The sequence below is a fragment of the Lampetra fluviatilis genome, chromosome 6, assembly GCF_964198595.1.
Source record: "Lampetra fluviatilis chromosome 6, kcLamFluv1.1, whole genome shotgun sequence".
NCBI classification, from domain to species: domain Eukaryota; kingdom Metazoa; phylum Chordata; class Hyperoartia; order Petromyzontiformes; family Petromyzontidae; genus Lampetra; species Lampetra fluviatilis.
Genome location: NC_136280.1, coordinates 2598519 through 2618313, shown reverse-complemented (window position 1 = coordinate 2618313; position 19795 = coordinate 2598519). Strand labels below are relative to the sequence as shown.

The window sequence follows — 19795 nt, the reverse complement described above, 5'->3', positions numbered from 1 at the left end:
CGTGAGTTGTTCATACACGTTGAGTGGGGGGGGGGGGGAGCGGCGGGGAAAGGGGGGGGGAGGCAACACTCTATCGCCGTCCACAGTCGTCCGTGCTGAAAGAAAGTTTCACCAAAAGAGAACGAGCGCCTCATCGATCGCGTGAACTCACGAGCCACGACGGCACGAGACCAGAGAGAGATGGGCGACGGCAAAATCGTGACGCTTCATCGAATCCGGTTGGTTACAGCGCCGGAGTTGGTGCACGGAGCAGGGGCACTATGACTATTGTCTCAATGCCCCCCCCGCCCCCCCGCCCCCCCCCCGCCCCCCCGCCCCCCCCCCACCTGATCATAAATATCTGGGCGAGCTCCCCCTTTTACCTTTCGGGAACGGCGCTGGCTCCATCGAGTGTTCCCGCGCAAGTCGCCGATTGTATACAGGGATTCCTCTACTTACGAACATTCGACTTACGAACTTCCAGAGATACCAACAAACCTGTCCATATGTCCAGATGCCTGTTTGGGCCCCAAAGTCGTAAGTTGAACCGCCACGCAAAAAATGGTGGCATCTATATCCGCAAAACATGAAAAACCAGTGGCATATACATCTACGGGAAATTCTACAACTTTTAAATCCATTCCCCGCGTTTAGTGTGCATGCCGTACAACATGTTTGGAATCGACGGGAGTAAAGTTGGGACTTGCGAACAGACCTCTGGAACCTCACTCGTTCGTAAGTAGAGGAGTTCGATGTATTTACAATTTTAAGGGCCGGAGTAAAATTTTGCTCTCCCGTCGCCGGCCTCCCTCCCTTCGTTCGTTCGTTTTTTTTGTCAGGCGGCAGCCGCGGCCAATTACCAAGTAGAAATTACACGCGGCGCCCTGGGTGGCCTGGGCTTTAATTACAAAGAGAGGTAATTGTCTTAATTGCACTTTAGAAGAAGAAGAAGAAGAAGAAATAAAAATAGAGAGAGACGGTTTTTTGGTTGAAATTCCAATTGTGACCAGGGGAAATAACAAAATTACAAAAAATGAATTTACCACCAAAGGGCGCTCCACTTCACTCTGTAGCCGCCACTGTCAGGGTAAAGATAAATATTGTGGGGTGGGGTGGGGGGGGTGGGGTGCTGGAGGCAGTGCCAGAGAATGAGGGGATGGGGGGAGCAGGGCAAGTGGAGGCACCGGGGGGGGGGGGGGGGGAGAGGTATTATTTGTTTCTTTGGTAGGAAACTCAAAGTGCCGTAAATCTGCTGACCGTGACCTTTCTCGCACTCATTAGGGTTAATGAACCTCCTTACGCACCTGCCAAGCGAGGGAGGGAATCGAAGGTTGCGTTATTAAAGGAGCCGCATTAGCAGTTCATCGATGTCACGGGGCCCCTAATTGCAATAGATGTTGGTTAAATAAACTGAGATTGCGACCGCGTTTAGTTCAATACGGTGGAAGTAATTGCGGTGACATGGGGCTGCATCCCCCGGCAATCGGGGGGATCGCTCCACGGTTTCTCCCCCTGCGACGGAAGCAGAGCGCGTGGCTCGCGGCCGGGGTACAGGGTTACCACCTGTCCTGGTGACAGCAGCGGTGGCTGCTTTCCCTTGGGTCGTGGGGAGTTTAATGCTTTATCCGCTTTGGTTTTTTCGGTGAAGTCACGTAGGTAACAAATAAAATAAAATAATTGAAAACAACTCAATTAAATCACGGAAGCAACACAAGCATCCGTCTTCAGGTGGAACACGCCACGGCAAAATCACTTTACCTACCAAAGAGTCTCAACCCTTGCAGTCACGAAAGCTTCAAATCTACTTGAATGCTTTGTCGGTTGTGGAATAACGATGACGACAATGATGGCGATGACGACGACGACGACAATGATGGTGGGGATGAACCACATTTATGTGGAAGTGCTCTGCTCTTCCGGTGTCTTCAGGTGTTCTTCGTCCCACCCGTGCCTCGTTCCAGTTGTTTGTAATCTCGCCGGGGGCAAGGAGTTCAATTCCCGAGTCCGCCCTCCATCATCATTACTCAGGGGTTGACGCAAACGGGTATCACTGGGAGGAAAGTCCACGAGTTACTCGTCTTGCGGATAGACTGGTCCCTGCCCCAGGAACATGGAATTCCCCACACTGGGCTCAGATTTGCTCTGAGAGATGAGCGTTTTAACTTAGGTTTCTGGCTTCATAGGGCGGTGCGCTAACCGCTGCGCCACCGCTCCACCAGGTGTTTAGAAGCTTGTCTTAAAATCATCATCATCATCAGCCACGAAGAATCTACTGCTGGATGAAAGCCTCCCCCTTCGGCCATCGCGATCTTGCACAGTCGCGTGACGCATCGATCCACCCCGCGTCTGCACAGCGCGCGCATCTCTCTCTCTGGGCACGCTCCCCCCCCCCCCCCCCGAGCGTCCATCGTGGCCAAGGCCGTCCCTTCCGCGGCGGCACCACCTCGTCGCCAACGCTCGCCAAGCCCCGCTGCCAGACCGCGCAGCTGCTGCGTGGGCAGTCGGCGCGGAGCGGCACCCTCCAAAATCTGCCCTGAAAGTCTCCCGCCATCTGCTCTTGGTCCCCTATTAAATTGCAGAGGGTTTAAGTTTGGTTCATTTAAGAGGTGATCCCCTTGGGGGGCGGAGGGGGGGGGGCACGGTGGGGGGGGAGGGGAGGGGTGGGTAAAAGGAGGATACAAAACTAATACACCGTTGTTTCATCAAAAGGCGTGAGATACAACAGCGAGCAATTTGACAAAGCTCGGCAATGATTGGGACATCCGGCGTCACCGTATTCCACCGAGACATTGATCTATAGCAACACTGATGGATATACAGGATGCTTCAAAGAAATGTGAACACTTCCGAGAATTTGCAACGACACCAGGAGAAATGTGCTTCCCTCCGGGGTCGGGAGACCACCTGGAGAAGATTCCAGGCACGCGTTGACAACGATGGCGAACAAGTGGGATTGCAGGCCACGTGCAGCAGCGTAGGCACCGCCACCGCCGCCGCCGCGGCCGCGTCAAATAACAGATCGAATTTAACGTCGTGGGATTTGATTTTTGAAGCTATTAACATCACATTTGTTATCATGTTCCAGTGTAGTTGTATCCGTTCTTTTTTCTGTTAAGAACGAAGTCCCATGGAAGTGTTAACATTTATTTGAAGCACCCTGTACATTTCCACGAGAGGAAAACTCCACACCACCGCAGCAGCGGCAGCAGCATCGGCGGCAACTTTGAACTACTTGCGAGTGCACCGTCCAGTTCGAATCGATCAGCGATTCGCCGGAGACTCGATGATGGGCAACGTTTCGCGCCGCTGCGACGTGCGTGTGCACGTCGAACTTCTTTCGCACCGTACGTAGCCAGACGTCCTCAATCGGAGGTGACGCTCGTGGCCAGTGTGCGGGCCTGGGCCAATCGTCCGTCCGCGCGGCGCAACGTTTGAAGATGTTTGAAATGTTTCTTCTTTCGTGTGGCGTTTGAAAAATGGTTAGTTTTCAGGTGTTCAGCGTTGTCAGCCATTCCCCGGCATCCTCGACTTGCGAGCCAGGCCGCCCGATGGTGGCTCGGAGCGGTTGGAGCGAAACGTCGTTCGTCGATGTTCAATTCGATCGTGAAAAGGATTGGGGGGGAGGAGGAGCTGTATGTGATGAACACATCGGCACCACGTGGACAAATGGTGCCCGCGTGGGTTCAGCGACTACAAACTATAATCGCGTGGGCCTAACTCAAAAGCAAACACGGGTCATCATCATCATCCTCATCATCATCATCGTCATCATCATCGTCGCCGCTGTTGTCCTCCCAGGCGATGGGGGCCGTGCGGTGCTGCCAGGGGGAGGCGCCGCCGCCGCCCCACGTGTACGCGGCGGCGCGCGCCGCCTTCCGCCGCATGCTCGGCAGCCGCCAGGACCAGACGCTGCTCTTCCTGGGCGCCGCCGGCGCCGGCAAAACCACGGCGGCGCGGCACGCGGCCGAGTACCTGGCCACGTTCGCGGCGCACGGCGGGCCCGGCGGGGGCCTGCCGGGATCGCTCGCTGGCGCCCGCCCCAGCGGCGGCAGGAACGTCGTCGAGCCCTGCAAGAACATCAGCGGTGAGCGAGCCGGGGTCTTGACTCCCGCGGTCTGGAATGGCCCTAACCCTCCCCCGCCCCTGCCCCTTACCCCCCCCCCCCCCATTCTCGCCCCCCCAGTCATCCGTGCTGTCGGCTCCCTGTCCGTATTCAAGTCCAGGCTCTCTCTAGAGCAGCGTTCTTCACTCATTTTCGCCAATAAGACATCAGCAGTGTGAGGGCCGCCACACATGTGAAGCCATTGGGGGTTTGACAGCAGCACGATGATGATGATGGGGGTTGTTTTCAATCTGTGTATTGTCGGGGGAACTGCACATCAGGGGCCGCACTAAAGGCCACCAGGGGCCACCAGTGGCCCACGCTCTTCTGGTGCTGCCCATTCTCCTCTGCCTGTGACCGACTGCCTCCTTTCTGCCGAGTGAACATGTCCGGCGCGTTGAGACGCGGTCCCGTTTAGATGTGACGTGAACACGCATGGTACGTGAATTCTGAACATTCTTTTGGGTCTTCCCCTCCCGCCTGTTTTATTCCGATACAGTGCTGTCGGTGTCATGAGATGGAGTCGTGTTCATTCGGAACGCGCACGATAAGCAGTGCAATCGGCCTGCGTTCGAGAACGTGTTGACTCGGGACTCGTTCTAAATCCCCTCCCCCCCCAATCTCTGCGGTCTTCTGTATATTAAGGCGTTATCAGACCGAGCATTTACATGCGGGAGGAAACCGCAGCACCCTGGAAGTAAACGCACGCGTGCGAGGGGGCAACGCTCTATCCCACACTGGCAGGTGGAGTCCACATTGTTGCTGAGCCGCCCTCTGCTGGCGAGCCACGGTTACGGCTCCTCGCCGACGGCCACGGGAAGGGAGTTGTGCACCAATCTGTGCGGAGATCCACCAACCCTCGCCGCCTCCGCCGCTGCTGCTGCTGCTGCTCCCTCCACAGTGCGGGATTGCAGGCCACGTGCAGCAGCGTAGGCGCCATCACCGCGTCAAACGACAGATCGAATTTAACGTCGTGAGATTTGATTTTATTGCGCTCGCCGGTGAGGCCATCATTGCGCTGCTTTTTCGATCCGAATTTAGAACACAGACGGCTGAAGGCCCCCACTTCAAACCCAGAAGTCTCGGCGATGCAAGCTCAGGGTTGCTCTGACCTTTTGAGCCACCGGGTCAAATAAAAAAACAATCCACCGCGCAGCTTCACTTTGTTCCCCATCAATAACGCGGCTCTCTTCGTCCTATGGGAGAGACTTCCACCGCTGAGTCAGGAATGCCAGCAGAGATGAGCATTACCCAACGCCGCTCATTTGAGTAGTGGGAGACTTTAATGTCTCTTTATTGTTGTATCTTTCTCATCTTTGCTGTTGGCCGCATTTCTCGAGACATTACGCATTGACAATTGTTGCTTACTCGTGGTGGAAGGGGGTGAGTGGGTGGGTGGTGATAAGCAACACACACCAGGGCTTCTCTGCAACACAGGTAGCATTTTATTTTGGTTATGTTTAAAGTTGTTGTTTTTTTTTACACGTCTTCAAAGCAACAAAACACACATCACAGATTTACATTCAAAGCCACGGGCTCCTCTGGTCCGTCTCTCCGCGCGCTCACGGCACCGCGTGTGCGCACGCGCGGCCGCGCGAGCGCGCGTTTTGTTTCAATCCTCCGTTTCGCTCGTTTGCTTTGTGAAAGTGAAAAGATTTTTTGTTCGAATTTTCATTTTTGTGGCGGTTGGGGACGGGGGGGGGGTGCCCCAACGGTTCTCACGTTCACGGCTCATGGCCTCGTTTGCCCGCCCGCCCGCCCGCTCTGAGCGCTCGCCGCTCTCTCGCGCCGCGCACCGCCACCGCCGTAAATCATGTCCGCTTTGTGTTCTCAATTTTCCGGCGCCGGAGCAGGGAGGCTGCGGGCCGCCTTCACGGTGCTTGAGTCGTTCGGTCACACCGCCACCGCGGCGATGACGGGTGGCGGCGGTGACGGCGGCGGCGGCGGATCGTCGCGCTTCGCCCAGCTCCTCTCGCTCGACTTCAACCAATCAGGCCGTCTCGCCGCCGCCTCCGTGCAGGTCAGGGGAAGTATGACCCCGTGAACGACGAACCGGAGCTCTTTGTATTTTCACATTCTCTCTCTCTCCCTCCCTCTCCTCTCTCCGCCTAACGGCACACTATTTGCTGAGTTTGCCGTTGCACGATCGAGTGAGTTTTTAGATTTTAATATTTTTACCTGCGGTTTTGTTTTATTTTGTCTTGCTGAGCGAATGGCATTTTTAAAGTGTTTCTTCATAGGTGAACGGGTTGGTTTTGGGACACGCAAAGAATTGTTCCGTTGATTCGAACGTAAATATAGTGCAGGGGTACTGAATAGACAGCGGATCTCGATCAGGGTTTGTGTGTGTGCACGTTCGTGTATGTGTGTGCTCACGGCCAACACCAGTGACGATTATCTGAACCGGTCCTGGGCCTCCCCTAGGTCGACTCAGCCTCAAATGAGTACCTGGGCGGCCGGGCGTGGTGTTGGCCACCCACCCCCACGTGTGCCGTGCCGCCTTCATCGGTGCTCGCTATCAGCACTTGCCCCAACAGTCTGTTAAATAGTCTGTTAAGGCTATACGGGGGATCTTTGTCTTTGTATGTGTGTGCACATGTGTGTACAGTGGCACAGTGGTTGGTGCGCTGTGCTACGAATGCACCGACCCGAGTTCGATTCCCGCTCACAGCCAACATCGGTGATGAATATCGGAGCCGGTCCTGGGCCTCACCTACTTGGCGTGGTGTCTAAAAATTATCACTGGAGAGACAAATGCGGCCGGCGTGGCGTTGGCCCCACCACTTCCTCATGTGGCCATGCCAGGCCTTAACTGGTGCTACTCGTGAACACTACTTGCCGCCAACAGTTTGTGTCGAGGCTACAGGGGGGACCTTTGTGTGCGTGTGTGGGGAGCGGTAGTGTAGTGGTTAGCGCTGCGCTACGAACCTGGCGACCCGGGTTCGATTCCCGCTCACGACCAACACCGGTGACGATTATCTGAACCAGTCCTAGGCATCCCCTCGGTCGACTCGGCTTAAAATGAGTACCTGGTGCGGTGTGTAAACATCACCACTGGGGAGATAAAGGCGGCCGGGCGTGGTGCTGGCCACCCACTCCCTCGTGCGCCGTCTCGGCCTTCATAGGCGCTGCTCGCTAACAGCACTTGCCCCAACAGTATGTTAAGGCTATGCGGGGGATCTTTGTCTTTGGTGCCCCCCCAGACCATGATGCTGGACAGACTGTGCGTGGTGCACAGGGCCGAGGGAGAGCGTCCGTTCAAGGTGTTCCAGCAGCTCATGGCAGGAGCCGATGCCGCCCTGAGGTTTGTCACAGCGTTTTGACTCGCGCACAAAAAAAATTGTTGGTGACCCCGGTACACTCGCGACAACGCAAAGAAGCCTGGACTGAACTATTTACTGAACTAAGGCCCGCTGAGCTACATAATTATATTTTCAGAAGCAGCCTGGCCACAAATGATAGCTCAACGTAGTGGCTCATCCTGTGAAAATGTTTAGCAGCATGTTGATTCTAAACGTGGAGGGGACCCAATTAAAAATCCATGCAACCACAGGCAGAACATGCAAACTCCGAATACACAGACATCAGGGTCGGGATCAACCCCACGACCTTCTGTCTGTATACCACGCGCAGGTCGATAACATCTCGCCACTGTCGCGAGATTTTTACAACTTCTTAACCCGAGCCGTTCATGCTTCAGCGTTTGCATCGCCCGTGCGCTGTTCGCCCTTTGCCGTTCTTTGCCCTTTAGCACCGGCGAGACAAAGCCGTGAAGGAGGCTTGAGCTCTGGTGTAGGCCAATCGGTTTCTCAAGGACAATGGGAGTACATTTCCAAAGCGTGTGCGGTTGCATGTTTTACCGTGGGCACGGTGTGCGGTTGATGCAGACTCGATGCCTTGCGATAGCTGTCTATGTGTCTATTTGGTGTCTGAACATCTTAACACCTACACTAAAATAAAATGTTTAACCTACATGACTTTACCGAAAGAACCAAAGAGTATGGATTCCTGCGGTCACGAAAGCTTCAAATCAAGATCTTCACACCTCCTGTATTACTGGCGGAAAGGGTTAAGCGTCGGCTATTATCATGATCAAATTTTTTTTATAACCCTGGACATAATCCCACCGCGCGTTTCTGTCTCTCTCCACAATGCCCCCCCCCCTCCCATTTGTGTTTCCAGAACGGAGCTCTACATGGGCACCTTTGCGGATGTGAACGTGTTCGGAATCGCGCCGCTAACGAAGGCAAGCTGCTGCTTCTCACGGGCTCATGAAAAGAAAGTTGCTTCGTAATCACCGGAGCCTAATTAACTTATTGTCATCCATCAAACCGGGGTGGGGGGGGGGCGACGCACACATTCGGCTACCCTCGTTAAGGGGATCGCCGATCAAAAAGACGACGCAGTTTGATAATAGGTTTTTCCCCTTTTATCTGGCAACGAAACAGCTGTGTTAAGATGTTAAAACACCACACTGAAACCTTTTACAAGGAATCATGTCTGCATTAACCACAATGCTTGTGGTCAGAATTTGAACGAAAAAACATACTCTGATAGTATATGCATTGTCTTTGAAACTGATTGGTTCACACCAGAGACAGCTCTCTTTTGAGCCTCGTCTCAAACGGTGTTAGACCAGAAGATACGCCTTTTGGCATCATCAGTTTCAAGGACAATGCATATATTATCAGAGTATGTTTTTTGTTTGCATTCTGACCACAAGTATCGTGGTTAATGCAGACATGATTCCTTGTAAAAGGTTTCAGTTTGGTGTTTTAACAACTGAAAACCTGTTTTGTTGCCAGATAAAAGGGGAAAAACCTATTATCATATTTTGGTACTGGCAAAGGAGGTCCCATGATGACGACGCAGTTTGCTCAACAATCGTGGATTCAAACGCGGGCTCAGCGCGCAGCTGGATTTAGATTTTTATTTTGTAAATAAAATATGTTGGTGTGCGGTTTTTGTTGTTTTTGTCTCGGCCTGCTCTCTCTCTGGAACCAATTTAATGTGGGCGCCCGAGCGCAGGTGTTTGCTCAAAGGCTTTTCCTGACCGGCGGGCCGAGCTTCGTCTGGGACGCTTGAAGACGATCGTTGGCCACTTCGAATTACGTCTTCTCACGTTGCCGTCATTAACGCGCCCGCGCGCCATCCACTCACGAGGCCTGAAATACAATTTTTTATGATTTTTGTCGATTTTTTTTTTTTTAAGCAACGTCCGAAATATGGAGAGCGCCGGGTTTTGCCACTGGCCGGGCACGTGGCAGATCGACGAATCAAAGGGCCGCGGCTCCAGCGTCCGTGCCGGCCCAAAGCGTGGCTCCGCCACCTTGCGCCCTCACGCCGAGTCCGGCCTTGAGAGGCTTCGCTGTGTAGGCCGTGTGCGAGAGCTGGTGAACGCGAGAGCCGGCGGTGACTCTGTTCGAGGGTGGCTATCCCTCACCACCCCACCCAGCCACGCAGGCCATGCACCCTGGCATTAATTCAAAACAGTAAAACGCATCGCACTTTTAACGTGGCTTGGGCTTCCACTGGGTCTACTCAGCCCGAAACGAGCACCTCATGCCGTGTGGTGAAGGACTGTGAGGCTGAAGGTGGCCGGCCGGGCGCCGATCGTCGTTGGCGTCTCGGCCACCCGCCCCCCCCCCCCGCCCGCCCACCTCGCATGCTCGCGGCATCGGCCCTCGACGGTGCGCTCGTTATAACGGCGCCCGCCTCCCGCGTTCGTGTCGCCCGCACCAGCCCGAGGAGCGGCAGGCAGCGGCCTCGGAGTTCTCCGGGCTCCTCTCCGCCATGAAGACCCTGGGGTTCGACGAGAAGGAGCAGCGGGGACTCTGGCTGGTGCTCGCAGCGATTTACCACCTGGGCGCCGCCGGCGCCACCAAAGGTAAAAGGGCCCCAGGGCGACTAGCCGGTTGTTGTCGCGAGCGGTTGGCTGCACGTGCCGCGGTTGCTCGAGTCGTTTGGTCACGACACAAAAAATAACAACAACTGTCGGAGCAGTCCTCGAAGTTGCCCTCGGGTTAAAAACCCCCGTGGATTTTTGTGCCGGTTGCAACCGCGGTGCAACGGTTCGCAGCGCCAGACTCGCAATCCAGAGGTCGCCGGATCCCGATTCCATCTCTCGCCGGCCTCTGCCCACCCACCGAGCTGTGTCGACGAGTGCGCCGCGGTTAGCCGGTCGGTCGCCAGGTCGCGTGTGGTGGTGGGTTAAATTCGCGCGTACTCCCACCGCGTCCGATAAGTGCCGGGCAGCATGGAAGAGGAGACTAAAGTTGCCCTCGCGAGAGTTTACTCCGGCAGAGGCCTTTCCGCCAGAGCAGTGGCACGGGAGGACAATCGCCGGGCCGCCCCTCTCCTCCAGCATCATCGGCTGCAGCTTTGTGGCACATCGTGCAGGAAATGGGTGTAGGTTCCAAGTGCCTGGATCTCCCATCCCTAACGGTGGTTCCTGGTCCACTCGACTTGAGCGGGGCGCTGTGTAGCGAGTGGGTCCCTAGATAATGGGAACTACTCTTTGTCTTTGGGACTGCTTTTTTGTGCGTAGTTTGTTGTTGCCTTTCTGCCGCACTTCCGATTAGCACGGTTGGCTACGTACGGTGCGAAAGAAGTTCAACGTGAACATACATGATTAGCTGGGAGTGAGAGTTGTAAGAAGAGGGGGAGGCCGGGGTTATGGGGTCAGGGACACGGAGCCGGTACCGCTGAGATCCTGGATGGAGGAGGCCGCCTGTGATTAGACCGGGTCGCTCAAGCGCGGCCGAGTCGATGGTCCCAGCCACTTAGCCTGGTCACCGATGACTGCACAAAAAACCCATCACGTTTCATTAGATTTTTCACTTAATTTGGCTTGTTCTAGCACTGAGAATTAAATGTTTTTTTTGCTTTGATTGACAGGCATTGAACACTCCCCGCAGGACGTATAAAAAGGTTATCTTTGCCCCCAGTGTAGATTAACAAAAACAACAACAATGATGCGGCTTCACAAGCATATCAATAGAAACAAAAGCCTTTATTTGAAAAAAAAAAAAAACAGGCGAGAGCCCAACGAGAGAATAAATGTCTCTCTTTCGAGGCAGACTCGGATCATAAAAAGCAACGCGGTGCGGTGCACATCGACGAAGTGTCGAGACGGCGCGGGGCAAGGTTATTCGAACGCGCGGTGATTACAACAACGGCTGACCGTGAAGCGTTGGCGAGAATTAAAACGTAGCCTTGAAATCGCAGCTTTGATACGCTTGCAAGGGCCCCTTTGCCTGTGAGCGCCGGCAGTTGGCCGGCGCCTGGCGCAAGCGAGCCCGACGCTGCCGATGAGGACGCCGTGCGTCGAAACCCTGCCCCGGAGTTTTCCCTGCACCGAATCAACGTCACCGAGGTGGCACGCTCCCAGAAGGCCGTGCGGCCGAAGGGTGCGTGTGAGGAACGCGATGTTATTTTGTGTGGAGAGACGGAAATGCGGCGGAGAAATGTCAGATTATTTATTTAATGTAATAATTATTATTATTTTAGGACGAGCGCGTTCCGTGACTCCGTCTTCCGAGGATATTCTGCGAGAGTTCCCAATGAACGTCGTCGCTCAACACCGTTGGAACGTGATTGGTAGCAAAAAATATTTGTCATTATTGTTATTATTATTATTAGATGAAATCGGGGGTGGGGAGTTACAATCAGCTGGAGCTATCCGAACCTGAGCTGCAGAAAATATTTCCATGCCCCCACTCGGGATGTGGATACATAATTTGGGGTGGGGGGCAGTTGGGGATCTTGGTGGCGATGAAATTTGTATTCATATGGCGTCTAAATTCTATTCTGTCCGTGCACACGATGGCATCGGCAGTGTGGGTTCAGCAGCTCAATGCCAATGTCGAGGTCTACTGGCCACGAAGAGAGGGCTTCAAGGGACAGAGAGAGAGGGGGGGGGCTTGCTGTTCCTCCTCCTCCTCCTCCGCAATCGCGTCTTGCGGGATGTGACGGGCCGGGCGACGGCTAACGAGCGGGCGTGCCCGTAACGAGCCGGGCAGTCCGGCGCACGGGGCCGAGGTAACGAGGGGGGCCCAGCTACAGCAGAGAGCGCCGCTCGCTCTAATGAGTCGCGAGTTCGGGAAGATCGCGTCCGACGATTAAACAAGGTCGTGTGACCTTGTTTAAAAGGCGGTGGGGGGGGGGGGGCGGCGGGGTGGTGGAGGGCATAACAACCCGGGGGAGCCGCGACACGGTACAATGTTCAACGATCCATATTTGATTTTTGTTTGGTATTAAGGCCCTGCAATGATGCGGCCAAATTTTTGTTGTAAAACCCTCCACCGCTCGACGCAGCCGAACAAAAACGAAGTCTTCGCGTGTAAGCAGCGTTTGACAACGCGCCAATTATTGCTGCTTCAACTCACCCGATCGGTTGACTTTAAGGACGGTTCTCAAAGCCGAAATTCAGCTCATTAGATTGCGCAAATTTTCGCTCAGAACTGCGTCAAGCGTCTTCAGGTCAGCGGCCGGGAGGTTGGAATGATAGCCGTGTCACCTGGCCCCGGCTTCTTAACCAGGCGTCGTGACATCGCAGCAACAAACAATCAGATTCACCGTTGCACGCTCAATACAAAATTGTATTCTCATTCGTCTGGGCCAATGATTGCGCACATTGCGACTATGAACACCCCGCGCGTGCATTAAACAGAATGAGTGAAGATGCGATCTGCCTTCGTCTATCGTGCTCTGGCTCCCACTCCAAAGTGCGTATTAACAAAGAGTGCCACGGGTGTTAAACATTGCGCCAATTTTTTTCTTTACTTTATTATAAGAATTTAGGAGACACTGGCTGAGTCTTGAGCAGGATTAGGTGGTGCCTGGGGGAGGGAGGGGGGGGCGGTGGGGGTTTGTGGGGGGGGCTCAGCCTCCTTCAAACCCCCACAGCATAACGGGACTTGTCACAAACGAGAGGTGGGCGTTCTGACGGGCACTTTGCTCCGGCCAGTGGCTCGTTCCTCCAGCCCCCCCCCACCCCATCCGCTGTAACGGAGGGGGTCTCTCCGGTCGATGAAGTGGTACGGGGGGAGTATGGGAAGAGAGTGGTGGGGGGGGGGGGGAGTGTGGGCAACCGAGGTGGATGGGCGGGAGGAGGCGGGCAGGCGGACGCGAGAAAGGGCACGAGGCGGATGATTTGACGTCACAACTAATCGGTGCTCGCGTCGCCATGGAAACACCACTTTAGGCGACGGTCCACGGACGGGGGTGAAAAGCCCCCCCCCCGATATCTCCGGGCAAACGCCTTTAGTTGGGTTTACTCCCTAATGCGTACGCACGCACAAAGTCAAAGGTCCCCCGTGTAGCCTTAGCAGACTGCTGGGTGCAAGCGCTGTTAGCGCGCTCGCACTCCGAAGGGCGGCACGGCTCGCGAGGTGGCCGGCACCGCGCACGGGAAAGGGGCACGCGCACGCGTGCACGTGCACACGCACCATAATTCATAATTCCGTTTTGAAGAAATAGGAGCTAATTTCCTGTAACCATCGAGTGCGGCGGGGGGCTTGGGGGAATCTAAGTGGCGCGAGACGGATGACCCTTCATCTCCTCCGTGACGGTTCTATTCGAGGCCTGATATCCGCGTTATCGCGCCATAATTTACTCTACCCAGGCCGTTTGCGCTGTTAAGAAAAGAACCCCTCAACCCCGCCAGCCCCCCCCCCCACCCTCCCCAACATGAAAAATAATAAAAAGGAAAGGAGTACTTGAAGGACGTACGCATCAACGGTGCGCGTTTATCTTGCCGCACGCGAAGGGGAGGCTCAAGGTAAAGCTAAAGGTGGAGCTGACGGGGACAAAGAGGCGTCGCGGATTCGCAGGAACGTAGCGGCGGCGTCTGCTGCTACGATCTGCAGGGCATACACCCTTTCTTCATTCCAGGCTGCGTTTGTGTTTAACGTGCACGCCTTCCCCCCGTGTTGTACAAGACTTTGAATAATTCATAGCGCCGTCGCTCCCTCTGGTAAAAATGTAGATTTGTTTTTTGGGTTGCTTGGTTTCCACAAAAAACAATAACAAAGAAGGAAAAAAAAAAGAAAAATCTTCAAAATCCACCATCTGCGCTTTGGCTTGAGCCAGAGCATGTTTAAAACATTTCGCTCGGCCTCTCTGTCAGCATCCGTACCGAAGAGAATTTTGCGCCGTTTCCCGACCGCTACGGAGAGCATGCCCGTGTGTGTGTCTCTTGTTCCGTCGTTTGTTTATTGGTTGTTTTGGTTGTTGTCGCTCGTAAACAAGCCTCGGCACTTGGCGTGAAGTGCTTGAAGCTAAAGAATAGGGTGGAACGAGAAGAAGTAATACATTTACAGACGCTTACAAAAGGCGAGAGCAGCCCACGTTTGCGTTGGTTGTGGGTTTTTTTCGTTTTAGCATACTTCACCTATGCTGGTTAGTACGGGTGAGCGAAGGTGGTGGAGGTTGGGGCAGTGCCGGATGATCCTCTTAGCAAAAGTAGCTACATATGTAGCTACGAGCCCCGCACTTTCAAGGGTCTCGCGCTAAATGCTTTCAGGCTATCAATTCCGGTTCAGTGATTCTGCACTTGCTGTATCACTATAGTACTACACCGCCTTCAACTTTTATGAACGACTGGGTGTTTAAGGTTAGCGATTTGTCGTATTATCTGGCTGTATAGTAAATGAAAAATACAATTACTTTACTATGCGAGTAAAAAAAAATTGTGTTTTAATATTTATGTGTTTTTTATTTATTTAGTGCCCCTTTATAACATCCGCTACAGGCCCTGCACTAGCTTAATCCGGCACTGGGTGGGGAGGGATGCGGAGGTGGAGGACCGGTTCTGATGTCACGGTTCGTAGTTCGACGATTCCCGGTCACGGCTACCATCGGTGACAGGTGATATCGGAACCGCTCCGAGGCATCAGATCAAATCCAGGAAGGGAAGTCAGAATAGCTCAGTTCTGGATTTTATTTTGACTCCGTTCCTGGATTTTGTCCTGAAGATGCTCGCCGCGGTTTCATGCAAAAAGGGCGCGTGTCGAATTTGATCAATTTGGCTGCGAGTATTGTGGACGTGACAATTTTTTGTTGTTGGGCTGTCAGGTGGTGGAGGGTCATCCGACATATTTGTTATTTTTGTTTATTCATTTTCACTTGCTTGGTCGTGTCTATATCTGGGATTTGGCCCTTATATATAATTCATGTACAGCGTTATGGAATGCTTTTAGCATGAATGACGTGATACGAAATACAAATTCGTATTATTTAAAATGGCCATCGCGGTATAAACGGGGCACGAGGCCAAGGGCAATAGCTGGGAACGGAACATTTCATCAGCCATGATCAATCCACTGCTGGATGGTGGCCTTACCGACGTCAATCATTCGCCAAAGTTATTCACAGTAACAATGATCGAGCGTCCTTTATGCCGGGGCATCTTGGAGCGCTTGACACGCGAAAAAAGGCGATTTGCACACACATGTCAATCATTTTATAGGGCGTCACCCCCAGCGGCAGCTGTCTCTATGCGGGTACCAGCCGACTCGGCACCTGGCCTGCGAGTGGGCAAGTAGCGGGCAATGTCAAGAGTTTGACCTGACCCGTCCTGTACGCTAATCACGCGCGCGATGCCGTGGCGTGTCGCCGCAGTGGGGCGCAAGCAGTTTGCCCGCCACGAGTCGGCCCAGAAGGTGGCCTACTTGCTGGGCTGCACGCTGGACGAGCTCTCCACCGCCACCTTCAAGCACCACCTGCGGAACATCGGGCTGGGGCCGTGCGGCGGCGGCGGGGGGCGGCCTTCGTCCGTGGGGGCCCACGGCTGCCTGGATGAGACCTCGCTCGATAGCACTCCAGGTACGGACGCACGACGGAGGAGGAGGGAGGGGCGCAGGGAGCGCGGGGGGCCAACGTGTTCCACCACCTCGGCCACCGCCGTCGCCGCCATCGCCACACGGCGACACGGCCGCCGCCACTGCTGCTGGCTCGTGCTGGCACTGTCGCCTCCAGACGGCCACTGCCACCATCGCTGCTACACCTCTGCACGATCACCTCAATCGCCACCGCTGCCCCAATCGCTACCTTCATCACCACTACCATCACCGCCGCCGCAACCACGACCAAAACACCAACACAACCAACATCATCATCACCGTTACCACCACCACCATCTGTGCCGCTTTGAAAATTTCCTCTCGAGGGAAGCGCCCGACGGATTTGATTGAGCGGCTGAGTTTTTAACACCGCCAGCGGCACCTGGTGCCGCTGTGGGGGGTTTAAATCTCGGCGGGGCGGCTTTTTGACGATTGGTGCTGACGGATGGACGGACGGACGGACGGCACCGCAGGGCCCCGTGCGGTGGAACGCCGCCGTAATGATCCGATTTGGCAAGGCCGCAAAAATGTGCCTACCGGTGCACGTCGGGGATGTTGGTTGTCCGGGCCATCAGTGTGTGAACTCCACCTCGGCGTTGGCTTTTTTATCCATGTATTTATTTTCTGGCCGGAGATGGCACGAGATCGCCGAGCTGAGCGTCACCAGCGTGGCTATTAAGTCGCCATTTACATTCGTGTCTGGGCCTGGAAGTGACCGGGTGGCCTCGGCAGGTTCACAATGCCCAGTCGAGGTTTCCACCGCCTGTGGTTTACATCCGGATTCTCAAGTGGCAGCGAGTTGACGGCATCAGCCCGTTCGCCGATTGGCGGCGCTGCAAAAACGGTCTCGTGTAAAATGTTGCTCCGTCCCTCGATTCCAGCTGAGAGTTCTGCTGACACGTTTGGCTCGATTTGCTGCGTGATGAGCGCGGCTCCAGAAGGGCGCGAGAGAAGGGTGCGGTGCCCACCGCCTAATGTGGACAAGAGACAATCGAGGGAGCCGCAGGCGCAGTTCTGTCATGTCGCCTTTCCAAACGGCCGCTCTCTAACACGAGGCGCGAGGCTTCCCTGCGCGAGAAGACCTCCACGGGAACAATTAATTTTTTTCATCTCAGGACAGCGTGGTGCCTCTGACGCAAATGTCACGCAATTAGGAAACATTTAATTTTTTGAGTGTTGCCCGGATGTAATTAACGCCGGCAACTGCGCGCACTAATTGTGCGCCGTGTGCGTGTCCAACGTGGGCAGCGCTGCGCTACGAACCCGGCAACACCCGAATTCAATTCCCCACTCACGGCCAACGTCAAATGGCCTAATATCTGAACCGGTCCTGGTCGTGAGCCTCCACTAGGTCGACTCGGCCTCAAACGTGTACCTGGTGCGAAACATCGCCACTCGGGAGACAAAGGCGGCCCGGCGTGGTGTTGGCCACCCACCCCCTCGTGTGTCGTGCCGGCCTTCAAAGGCGCTCGCTAACATCACCAACCCCAACAGTCTGTTAAGGCTATACGGTGGGAAGGGGATCTTTGTGTCTGTGTGTGTGTCTCTGTGTGTGCGGGGGTACCCGCTAACAGCAGCCTGCCGCCAACAGCCTGTTAAGGCCACGCGGTGGGGGGATCTTTATCTGTGTGTGTGTCTGTGTGTGTCAACGCAGGGCCAAAGCTGACGGCTCTGGAGTGCCTGCAGGGCATGGCCATGGGGCTGTACGGAGAGGTGTTCAACCTTGTCGTGTCGCTCATCAACAGGTGAAGAGGAGGCTCCATCCCAGCGTCGCCCCCCCCCCTCCCTTCCGCGTGGCGCTCGCAGCGTAGCAGCTGGCGGCGGTGACGAGATTATAATAATTACCATGCTTTCGGTACTCGATGATGCTCGTGACGGCGAAGATGATGATGATTCGGTATGTGACGATAGTGCTGATGTTTAGGTATATTTATGAGTATCATTCAGTATTGGTAGACTTGTTTTAACCACGAAATCCTTATCGAGTCTCGCGATTTATTTTCAGAATGGTCCTGCGAAGTTTCACCCACTCGGAGGGGTGGGGGCCAATGATTGCTCTGTATAAACCCGATTGAGTAGTTTGCGGGTAATTTGGTAATTTGGAAAAAGATTTGGCCAATTTGGGCCATGATGCCAGCACACAATGTCCTGGCTCAGGGCGGTAAACAGAGCCGAGAGTGCCGAGCACCAATGACGCAACGCTCGCTTGGGCAGGAGAACCACTTTGGCTTTTGAAGAGCGATTTGGTCGAGGATGACAATGCTGATGGTGCCGCCGCCGCTGCCCGTGGTGGTGTGGCCGGGGCTGACCTCCTCCCGCAGGTCGATGAGCTCGTCCCAGCACACGCTGAGCTCCGTGCTGCTGGTGGACGCCCCGGGGTTCCGGACGAGCGGCGCGGCCGGGCCGGTCCGCCCCGCGGGCTCGCTCTCCGACCTCGCGCACAACTACGCGCAGGAGCGCCTGCAGCTGCTGTTCCACGAGCGAGCGCTCGCCGCTCCGCTCGAGCGGCTCCGCGAGGTGCGCGCCAGAACGAGCGTGTGCTGCGAGTGTGCCAGTGTACGCGTGTGTGTGTGCGTGTGCACGTGTGTGTGTGCGCGCGAGCGTGCGTACACCCGAGCGTGCGAGCGAGTGTGCGCGCGAGTGCATGGGCGAGTGTGCGAGCGCGCGTGTGTGCCTGTGTGCGCACGTGAGTGCGGTGTGGAGCTCAGACCCTAACTCCGCCACCTACGCTGGGACACGGGGCTTTGCGTTGCGCCCGCACGGATCCGCCCGCGGGTGGCGAGTAAACACCCGGGAGTAAGCGGCTCAGCGCGAGTGAGCGGCGTGGGCAGTTGTAATGACATCGGCCGTAAACGGCGGGGACGGCGAACGGCGCGTAAGAAACGCACACGGCACGGAGAGCAAACAACGGGGAGAGTAATGGGCGGGGAGAGTAAACGGTGTCCGGAATAGACGACGGGACACGGAGGGGAGTGAACGGAGGGGAGAGAATTGACATCGTGGGGGCGGAATTTAACGGCGTTCCGCCGCTTGACGGTGATCTACCGCGGCAGGGAAGATCGACGCCGCCGCCGGCGCCACCACCAGCGCCGGCGGCGGTGGCGCCGGAGGGATTTATTCGCCATTTCCACCCCCGAGCGGCATTAATTTCCAATTTCATAAACAAACCCGGACCCTGACCCGAACGCTGGGACAGTGTGCGTGGGTGATGGGAAAGGGTCGCGGGTCACCACGCGCGCCGTGGTAGGCGACCAAAGAGGAGGAAACGGAGTGGGCGATGTGGACACGTGCCGGAGGAGTCTTGATTTATAGTGCCGGACGAGGAATCCGATGAGCTCTGAAGCTCTTTTTCACAGTTGTGCAGTATCGGGGTCAGCGAGTCACAACAGTATCGGGCACGGGTTCAGCGAGTCGCAACGGCAAGCGATACAAAAACACGCGAGGAGTGCGAAATCGATAAAATAGTAAGAAAGTCGCTAAATATGAATAAATGAATATTGCCTTAATGATATTTATCAAGATTCGATTCATCAAGATTGAGCAAGGCAACAACAACAACAACAGTAACAACATGAATAACATCAACAACCTCAACAAGAGCAACACCATCAACAACAACAGCATCAATAACAGCAAATACAAATATCTGCAACAACAACATCTGCAACAACAGCAACAACAACAGCAACATCAGCAATAACAACAGCAACATCCACAGGAACATCATCAACAACAGCAACAACAATAACATCACCAACAACAATATCAGCAACATCAACAAGAACATCAACACGAACATCAACAACAACGTCAACATCAAGAACAACAACAAAAACAACAACAAAGCGGTCTCACACCGCACCATCGACAC

At 54.9% G+C, this 19795-nt stretch overlaps 1 protein-coding gene across 1 annotated transcript in view; it reads left to right on the top strand.

Moving 5' to 3' along the window:
• The window catches only part of LOC144932947 (unconventional myosin-XVIIIa-like), a 75867-nt gene that overhangs the window by 12145 nt on the left and 43927 nt on the right, over window positions 1-19795 (top strand). Inside the window, exons 10-17 of the mRNA XM_078857347.1 lie at window positions 3778-4063; window positions 5935-6101; window positions 7285-7385; window positions 8264-8327; window positions 9824-9968; window positions 15704-15907; window positions 17579-17669; window positions 18246-18441. Coding sequence (XP_078713473.1) covers window positions 3778-4063; window positions 5935-6101; window positions 7285-7385; window positions 8264-8327; window positions 9824-9968; window positions 15704-15907; window positions 17579-17669; window positions 18246-18441 — 1254 coding nt within the window. The remainder of the gene's footprint in view (window positions 1-3777; window positions 4064-5934; window positions 6102-7284; window positions 7386-8263; window positions 8328-9823; window positions 9969-15703; window positions 15908-17578; window positions 17670-18245; window positions 18442-19795) is intronic.